General features: G+C 44.7%; 1 protein-coding gene across 1 annotated transcript in view; it reads left to right on the top strand.

Moving 5' to 3' along the window:
- Nucleotides 1–6: 6 nt before the first annotated feature.
- Nucleotides 7–10,059, top strand: part of ETS2 (ETS proto-oncogene 2, transcription factor) — a 19,199-nt gene continuing 9,146 nt past the window's right edge. The window contains exons 1-5 of the mRNA XM_017880671.1: nucleotides 7–256; nucleotides 4,137–4,208; nucleotides 7,103–7,214; nucleotides 8,351–8,470; nucleotides 8,858–9,058. Coding sequence (XP_017736160.1) covers nucleotides 4,137–4,208; nucleotides 7,103–7,214; nucleotides 8,351–8,470; nucleotides 8,858–9,058 — 505 coding nt within the window. The 5' untranslated portion in view covers nucleotides 7–256. The remainder of the gene's footprint in view (nucleotides 257–4,136; nucleotides 4,209–7,102; nucleotides 7,215–8,350; nucleotides 8,471–8,857; nucleotides 9,059–10,059) is intronic.

The raw sequence follows: 10,059 nt of genomic DNA, 5'->3' as shown, positions 1-10,059 counted from the left end.
CCTCCCTCCTCCCTCCTCCCTCCTCCCCCCGCTCCTGAAGAGCGCGCCGCGTCGGGGACCGGCCGGTTACTTCCTCCAGCTACTGACGAGTGAGGTGTCGCTCCAGCCCAGAGCTCCCGGAGCCGCCCGGCCCGCGTCCGGCCTCCCCGAACGTCTCTGGCCCGCGCCCTCGCCCTCGCCCGACGCGCACCGAGCAGCCGCGGGCCCTGAGCAGTCACTGTCCCGACCGCGCGCCGGCCCTGCCCGCAGCGGCGCGGTAAGAGCTGGGCCCCGGAGAGCGGCCCGCGCGCGGCTCCAGTCCCAGGGAGGGTCACCCGGGGCCCGGGGGGGAGGTCGCGGCGGGCACCGACATGCAGATCTCGGGGCACTGCCGGGGGTGCAGATGGGGGTGGTGGCTGCTCCGAGGACTCTAGGGGCGCGCGTCTGAGTTCCGCACCGGCTCGTTTTCCGGTTGTGGAGTGGCCTCCGGGGCTGGCGGGGTCGGCCGGGGTCCCTGCGTGCTAGGGCCGCTGTCTTGGGGGTCGCCGAGCCGCGGGCGCGGCCAGGGCGCGCTGGCCTGTTTCGCTCGCTTTTGTTTTTAAAAGGAAACGCGGCCTGATAGGGGGTCCTGCCCAGTGGGTGTCCCGGCGAACATGATTTCGCGAACGGGAGTGGGGGCACAGGAGAGGGTGTCCGAGGTGGCCAGGCGCCCCGGCTTTGAGGGTGACTTCCTGGAGCGGCGCCGGGCCCGGAGGATCTGGGGCGCCTAAGACACCTGGAGGCTGCGGCACCGCGGGAACCTGCGGGGCGCGGGGTGTCATGATCACCTGCTCGCCGCGTCCAGGGCCCGGCATGGGGACCCCTCGGTTCTGCGAGGAGAGCATGGGGAACCTGTCGGAAATAGGATCTGGCTGGGCTGCCTTTATTTTCTCGTTCGCACAGCATTTGAATGAAGGGGTAACTGAGTGTTTGCTTGTGTGTGTTTGGGTTGCGTGTGTGTTATCCTATTTTATTTTTTACGGCAGAAGACCTTTTATGTTAGCCTGTACTCAATTTCAGGATAGCCTAAAATAGTAGTTGACGTGCTAGTTATTTACAAAGTAAAGAAATGAGCAGTCCCTTTGGAGATAGGAGTAATTTGTTTTAATTCACCAGTAAGAGATTATATTTGTTCCATACAATGGAAGCTCCTGTGCGTTATCTGCCTGCCCACACCACCACCAATCAGGGAGATAAATCTCCACGTTAAGCTTTAGTAAAATTCTGAGTAGTAGCGCAGTACAGTAAATGTTAGCACCGACCATCCGCAGGGAAATGTTCAGATACTCATTTCTGGGATTAGTCGTTCATCTCTCTAAACTGATCGCCTTCAGAGCGAAAAAAGCAAACTACCTTCAAATGTGTGTTACAAGGTTGTGGTTTTTTTTGTTGTTGTTTTCAAATTTATCAAAATAATCTGACATAAGTGATTTCTTGTTCCAATAAGGGTAGTAATTCTTGTTTTTAAATTCTCAGCTGTTACATTTCTGCCCTTTATCTTTTTTTTTTTTTGGTTCAAAAGCAGCGATCCATCAGCAACAGCAAACTTGAAATTGATTTATGCGGAAAAACTTGGCTTGTCTGCCACCTAACAAGCCCTATTGAGTAAACTAAGGAAGCTTAAATTTGATTAGTTGTGTGTCTGCCTGAAACCATTTAGTAGAGCACTTTAATTTTGCATGGTTTTTACAAAACTCATTAAAAGCTGGACAACAAATGAATTATATTCTGTAGCTAGTAATTACAGCTCTTTATGTGGGAGTGGTAGGCTGCCTTTTCTCCTGGTATTTGTACACAAAAGCTGGGCAGAGTTTTTCCACTGCCTTCCACATTCATTTTCTGTCCATCTCAGAGAAGCTGAAAAACAGAATCAAGTCAGCAAGCAGTCTGCAAGCCTAAGGAAGAAAAAGAGCTGATCCATCCGGCTCTGGATGGATAACTGGCAACACCCAAGATGTCTATGATTTTACCCTTCTGTTTGAGGCTTATTTCTTTAATCAACAGGTACCAGGGCTTATATCATGCAGATAGATGACATAAAGCTCTAGAGGAAGGAGCATTTCACATTGGAAGGAGTAGTGAGAAGGGCCTGATCTGATAATATCAGGATGGGGTGGGAAGGGTCCATTCCTCATCATTCATGTTCTCCCGGCAGAGGACTGCGTGAAGGACTCAGAATTTAGGACCATACTCAACTGGGGTTTAATCTCCACTTTGCCCCATAGTGGCCCCCCTGGTAGCTATGTGGATCCTGGGCACGTTGTCCATGTTGCTGGGCCTCTGTTGCTTCACTGTATGACGTCTGCCTCTCAGGGATGCAGGAAGATTCAATTATGTAGGAGTGGATGGCCCCCCAGCACGGGGCTTAGCTCTTAGTAACTAGGCATTCTGGCAATGGCAGCCATCAGTAGGAGAGACTATTGATTGTTGAGTGAATATAAGTGACATAATCCACCAAGTGGAGATTCTGAGTGAATGCGGCCACTTTGGATCCAAGACTGCTGCCCTTCTCTGTCCTCCCATAGGACTATTATTTATTGCCAGTGCTGACCAGCCTTTGTTGGCTACCGTGATCATTACCTGCACTCCGAGGGTTTTAACAGAATTTTCTGATGCCTCTGGCTTCACCTGCTGCCTTTTAGCCAAGAGGGGTCTGTGTGTGTGTGTGTGTGTGTGTGTGTGTGTGTGTGTGTGTGTGTTGGGTGTGTGCTGGGTGGCAGGGCTCTTGGAAGGTCTGGTTTAGCCATAATGTTGATCGTAAAGAGAAAACAAGAAAATAAATGCAAATTAAATAGTTCTGTGCACATATGTTATTTTGCCACATCCAGTAAGTTCTATCAGTTGAATGTTGTCTTAATTGAAGTTCTCAGTTGTAAACAGTTAAGAGCACCCAGTGGAGGCTATGGAGCTGGGCTTAGAGCTTTGCTACCAGCCTTCAGTTCCATAGCCATGAACCTGGGAGGGCAAGGAATCGCCCTAGAGGTGAAGGCTACTCATCAGTGCTAACCCAAGGTCTCTGAAAATGAATTTTAGTTACTCTATTGTCTAAGTATCTTTCTTATTGACATGTAACTTAACCTGGCTGAACAATTACATTTTAGAGCCCCAAATAAGTTTTCAGTCTATTACGGCATTGTCCAATTATAAGCCTCATTGTAATAGCCATGGTAAAAAAAACAGTAAAGCAGGTGAAATTGATTTCAGTGTATTTCTGATTAACCTAATATATTTGAAATATTGTGTAAGTATAAAAATTATTGAGCTTTTTACTTTTTTCCACTAAGTCTTTGAGAGCTAGTGTGTATGTGTGGATTCGTACTAGCCACTGGTTGAGAGCTCTGTAACCACACATGGCAAGTGGGTACCATATTGCTTAGTCCAGGCCTAGTAGAAGATTACGACTCAGTCAGAGGAAGTAAGGCAGATCCATGCTTGGAATCAGTTCCTCTTGAAGAAGTGCACAGCCAAGCAACACACAAAGCAGAAATATTTTGAGCTCTGTATTCAAAGCAGGAAGATCTGGGACCATGTAAGGGGGGTTGGTGTTCAGTTCTCCCTTTGATCCCTTCCCTGGGTGTGTGCTTTGTCACAGCCTGGAGAGTGGAAGGGAAGAGGGGGGATTTCTGGACTCCTTTCCTGTCTCTGGAAATGGCCCCCTGCAGCTGTCCTGAAGCTCTCAGGTTGAGTGGATTGTGTCCAGAGCAGACAGGAGGTGGCCCACTGCCCCGCTGTACCCACCCAAGTGCTCACCTAAGCTGACCATGGAAATGTGACTGAAAAGCCTGACTCAGGCCCTCTTGCCCTGTTAACCCAGCAAGGAGGCTCTGACTAGCCAGCCGGCAAGTGACTTTTTCTGTGACATCTAAGTGGAGTTCAGTGGGGAATCAGCATTATTATTCAGTCACCAAAATAGCATATCCCGTTGTGATACTGAGAAATGCTTTCCTCTTGAGACCTTTGTGAGGACAGCCATTTAAATAAGAATTCCCTGCATTCAGTTTGGAATTACCTGTTAGCTGCAGAACAGCCAGGATCAAGTCTGGATGCCACCAATGATGAGTTCTTAGTGTACTTAATCCTTTGCCTCCTTGACTCTTTCTTTTTTTTTTTTTTCGAAGATGAATGATTTTGGAATCAAGAATATGGACCAGGTAGCCCCTGTGGCTAACAGTTACAGAGGGACACTCAAGGTGAGTGAGCAAGTCTTAATTTTTTTTAATTGGAAAACTCGATCTCTAGGAGGAAAGAAAAAAATGGCCTGGGTCCCAGAAAACTGATTGTAGCCCTAGCTTTTTAATTTATTGACTGTGTGACTACAGGCTATTTGCTTACTTGCTCTGGGCCTCGGTTTTCTGGTCTGCAGAATGGGTATCTTGATGTGTATTGTTCTTCTCCTCCACGATATGAAACCAAAGGCCTTTAGAGTTTGTTTTCTGAGGCTCCTACCAGGTGAAAATCCTATAACTTCCAATAAAACAGCTGGAGAGGCTGTCTCTACTGCCTTTTCTGTCTATCCAGGAGTTTCCTTGATGGATGGGAAGCTGTTTAAGAACTGAAATGAGAGAGAAGAGGCAGACAGACCCAACTGCTGCAGCTCCTATCAGAAAGGGCAGCAGCCATGGAATTGTAGGTAGCCTGTTACTGGTGCAGAGAACAAGCAGGCCTACTTATGTTAAAGCAAAAACCAGATGAAAAATGAAAGCACCCTCTCTGCTGCATAAACATTTTACGTAGCTTCTATCATCATTCCTTTTGGGAACATTCTTTAGTAGCACAAACTGGTAATTTCCCACTTGTCTTCTCCAAATATGACAGCAAGATTTGATTGTTTTCAGCATTATGTAGTAAACATGTTTCAGAAGCATGATTTTAAAATTGGCCTCCTCAAAGCTTAGCGTCTTGCATAATGATGATGTACGTCTCTGGCATATTGCATTTTCCTTTGTATGTCATTATTGAGGTTATTTGTCTGATGTGACCCAAAGAGCTAAAACTCAGCACAGTCCTTTCTGCAGTATTCTAAAGGTCATCAAACTTCAGCCTAGTGAGTTTGCTTGTTTGATTTGGCCAGACATTTTAAGCATGCCAGAGGTGGTACAAGAAATCATGGTATTAAGTTGAAACCACACCCCTAAGAAAAATGCTTCTATTAATTCAAATAATTCGACGATGCTTATGCAGTTTCGGGATATGGAAGAGAAACAGTCGTTGCTGAAATTGATGTGTTGAAATAGGAAGCACAGATTTGTATTGTCTTTTGGCTTCCTGGCTTTAAAAAAAAATAGAATTTACAGTTAGGAAAGGCATTTCTTCGTCGCCTGGGCAATGCTTGTGGGAACTTTAAAAGTTTATTGGAGGTTTCATCAAAATTAACTCTGCTCTAAAGTAGTTTATAAATCCAGATGAGTAATTTGCACTTGCCCAATTGATTGGTTTTCCTGGTAGATCTCAGGCAGTTGGTCATTATTGACTCGGATTTTTTTTGGGCTGGGCTCCAGCCTCTGCCTGCCCTGTTTTGTAATGCGTCATTCATTGTTCTGCATTTGTAAAAAGAAAGCGGGTAACCGATTTTATTTGTAAATGTGTTACACATTTTCTTATTGATGACTCAACAGATGGGTCATTGTATTACACATAACATGGGATTTCCAGCTTATGTTGGAAACATATAGTCTTTCTTCACGTGTTCCTCAACAATTTAGGCGATGATGAATCCAGACATTATCTGTTACTTACAAATGAGTCTTATATTAAAAGCTATTTCTTTCATAAATGTAAGATGATCAGAAATGGACGTCGTGTAAGGTTTTATCTTTCTATGTGTCTCTCCTCTTCTGCAGATAGTTTAGTTTAACTTTAAATCTATTTCCTTTGGAAATCTTTCCCCTTAGTAGGTGATTTGGGTTTTTTTTTGTTTTGTTTTGTTTGTTTTTTGGTTTTTGGTTTTAAGCAACAGGATCCTTATCTGTTGCCCAGACTGAAGTACAGTGGCTTGATCGTAGCTCACCGCAGACTTGAACTCCTGGGCTCAAGTGATCCTCTGGCCTCAACCTCCTAAAGTACTGGGGTTACAGGCATAAGCCACCCCACCTGGCCGGGGGGCGGGGAGGGGGGGTTCATTTTTAAGACACTTTACTTTTATAAAATGAAACGTTAAGGAATTTTGTCATGTGTTACTATTTCCCAAACCATTGGAATTGATGTGGAAAAGCATCTCTAGTTTCAATTAAATTGTTTCATGGCAAACATTTCAAAATAAATGCTTCCAAAGATAAAGTAGTGTATTTCATTGTTTGACTTTCAGTTTTTATCCGGTCATTTGCCTTTTAACTGCATTGTGCTCAGACAGCCTTGTCAAGGGTCATTTTTCTTACATACACAGCCTCACTGAATTTTTCTCGATGTAACAGGAGGGTCAGGTGTTTGGTAAAGGGGTCTCTGAGGCTCCTCTTGACACCGTTTTAAGATTCTGTTATTTTTAGATTTGTGTATTTAATATATTAACTTAAGTAGATTAGACCACTAAAATAAATTCCCAGTCACTCTGACTCTGTGAGGTTACTTAAATAAATCCATAGTGGCTGGGCACCGTGGCTCATGCCCATAATCCCAGCACTTTGGGAGGCCAAGGCGGGTGGATTACAAGAGGTCAGGAGTTTGATACCAGCCTGGCCAACATGGGGAAACCCCATCTCTACTAAAAATACAAAAATTAGCCAGGTGTGATGGCGGGTGCCTGTAGTCCCAGCTACTCGGGAGGCTGAGGTAGGAGAATCGCTTGAACCCAGGACATGCAGGTTGCAGTGAGCCAAGATTGCACCACCGCACTCTGACCTGGGTGACACAGTGAGACTCTGTCTCAAAAAATAATAATAATAATCCACAGTAAAATAGAATCATTTCAGTCACTTTGACCGTTTTACAAGTCTGTTTTGAGGACTGACTGGTGGATTCCATGTTTGCTTCAAAATTGCCAGTTGAAACAGGGAATATTGGTAGGATTACCCACGGACCACTTTTACAATAGGTCATTAAATCAGTTTAAATATTGTATTTCCATTTTCTTTTCCATCTGTTTTTGCAGCGCCAGCCAGCCTTTGACACCTTTGACGGGTCGCTGTTTGCTGTTTTTCCTTCTCTAAATGAAGAGCAAACACTGCAAGAAGTGCCAACAGGCTTGGATTCCATTTCTCATGGTAATTTGTTCCTCAGACTTGACAAATTGTGCCCGATTTTCCTAAGTAGTCCTGTTAATAAAGAGATGACAGTTCCTAAGTGAGAAATGTTGATATCTGGAACCTTTGCTATGAATAACCAGAAGGCAGGTTTTCATTTGTATCAACTTGGTGATTCTAATGTGGATTCTGAGGTCTTGACTGCCAGACATCCCCCAGTGAGCTGCTGTTAGAAAACTGCAGGGGACCCCTGAGCTGTCCCTCCTGGATATTTTCAACATTAGCAAGCAGGTCCTCATCTCCCTCCTCTGCCCTGGAAAACAGACGGAAGAGTAGACATTAAAACACACCCAAACTTGTAATTTGGGTTTGCATCATTAGTTAAATCATCTCCCCTGCCCTGAGTTTTGGGGGCAACACATTGTTCTTTGTAATCCTCACCCATCTGTATTTCTTTCTGTAGTTCTTCGTGTCATTGTTTATTCTTCTTAAAGGAATAGCACGTCAGATAATGTTCGCACAATTACTGTGACACAGCTATTAGTTGGAAATGTGCCAGAGATGACTGTGTCATATGAAGTAGGTGCCGAGAATACAGACCAGAAAATTAATTAAAACGCACACACTGGCGTACGCGTAACACTGCATGGCAGCCATTTATCATTCTTGAAATTGCTGAGGGTGTCTGCAGAAGATTGTTTTCAATAAAAATGGACGGTGTGGTTCCATTACCGGGCTAAGTGCGGCACATTCATGTCACACTCACTTCTCAGCTCCATGCCTAGTTTAACGGAAGTAACTTCCAAATGGTACAGGCCCTTCAGCCTTTTGACCAGAAACCATGCAATTCTTTTCATTGCCTACAATTTTAAAATAGACTTAGCAGGTTTCCCTACGCACGACTGCTTTGTGACGCTTTGCAAAATAGAATCAAATTTGAGTTTTATGATTTTTTTTAATAAGTATAGTTCTGAGACATATATTTTCTCAATTGTAGTCAGAAAAGTTTTTTGTTAATAGTTACACTGTTTTAAGGAATCATGCCAAGGTGTGAGATCAAAATTGTTCTTTTCCAAAAACTAAGATGTCTCTCCTAAACCTCCACCTGATATCACCAACTTGAAGTCCTAATATCCCCGTGGGGGCTTTCCTTCCAGACTCGGCCAACTGCGAGTTGCCTTTGTTAACCCCGTGCAGCAAGGCTGTGATGAGTCAAGCCTTAAAAGCTACTTTCAGTGGCTTCAAAAAGGAACAGCGGCGCCTCGGTATTCCGAAAAGTAAGTACTGCTTTCCTGAGCCTGCACTGGGTGAGAAGAACCAGCTTGAGAGCAGTTGTTTGATCTTGACTTGTTTGTTAAGCTTTTGCTTGGGGTATTCTGCAAAGAGTAGCATAGATGTTGTTAACCTGAGCCAGTTTCTGTTTCACCCCAGTCAACCGAAGACTTGATCCAGAACTCAGTAAATATATAGTAGAAGGACACGTTACTGGTGTCTTGGAATGTGCCTGGTCATGGCAGAATAGTGACGTGTCATCATGGTATCTTGCTTATTCGTGGGTTCTGGTATATGTTGGGACTTGGTGCATAAATTAGGGATGACAGTGGTCTCACTACCTTTCCATTGTTTTTACCTCACGTGTTCTATCTTTTCTTTTCTCCTGGTAGACCCCTGGCTGTGGAGTGAGCAACAGGTATGCCAGTGGCTTCTCTGGGCCACCAATGAGTTCAGTCTGGTGAACGTGAATCTGCAGAGGTTCGGCATGAATGGCCAGATGCTGTGTAACCTTGGCAAGGAACGCTTTCTGGAGCTGGCACCTGACTTTGTGGGTGACATTCTCTGGGAACATCTGGAGCAAATGATCAAAGGTACCAGCTGAATGTCTTGCTTCTCCTTGTCCAGGATGAGCTATGGCCAGGAAGACTGATTGGGAAAGTCACGTGGGTGTTCTTCAACCTTAGGGTTGCCACTTGTAATGACATAGAGTACCTTGCCTCAAAATGCCACTCAAGTGAGTCAGATACATGGCAGTGATTATAGATCTTTATCCCACTTTATGTGAGTGTATGTGTGTGTATAGCATCAGGTATAGCCACAAGGCAGTAGCCTTAGTCACTAAATTGTTCTCTATTGCTGGCTGTATTCATCACGGGAGTCCATGTTGACTCACATATGTAGGACAGGCAAGAATTCCCACGTCTTCTGAGCTCACCTTACAGAGCTAAAAGATATGGCAGCCTCAATGAAAGGGAGCCTTTACTTACATAAACCCTATAAATTCTACATAAATTTTCCTACGTCCAAATGGAACGTATTTTGGATGTTGAGGATTGTTGAGGGGGGTGGGGTATGTTTTTAAACAAGTGAGAAATTGATATATATTTACACTCTATCGTCTTGTACAGAAACTGGCCATTGATCAGTAGAAATCTCACCAAATACAGAGAAAGTCTTGATTCAAAACTTAAAATAGCAGGGAGACCAATGTTTAAAACACATTGAGTTAAAAAAGAAAAGAAGGCCAGATGCAGTGGCTCACACCTGTAATCCCAGCACTTTGGGAGGCCAAGGCGGGCAGATCACTTGAGGTTAGGAGTTTAAGACCAGCCTAGCCAATGTGGTGAAACCCCGTCTCTACTAAAAATACAAAAAATAAAAATAATAGCTGGGCACAGTGGCACATGCCTGTAATCCCAGATACTTGGAAGGCTGAGGCAGAAGAATCCCTTGAACCCAGGAGGCAGAGGTTGCAGTGAGTCAAGATCACACCACTGTACTCCAGCCTGTGTGAGTGAGACTCTGTGAAAAGAAAGAGAGAAAGAAAGAAAAAGAAAGAAAAGGAAGGAAGGAAGGAAGGGAGGGAGGGAGG

The sequence above is a fragment of the Rhinopithecus bieti genome, unplaced genomic scaffold, assembly GCF_001698545.2.
Source record: "Rhinopithecus bieti isolate Rb0 unplaced genomic scaffold, ASM169854v2 scaffold_12151, whole genome shotgun sequence".
Lineage (NCBI taxonomy): Eukaryota > Metazoa > Chordata > Mammalia > Primates > Cercopithecidae > Rhinopithecus > Rhinopithecus bieti.
This window is presented reverse-complemented; position numbering and strand designations above follow the sequence as displayed.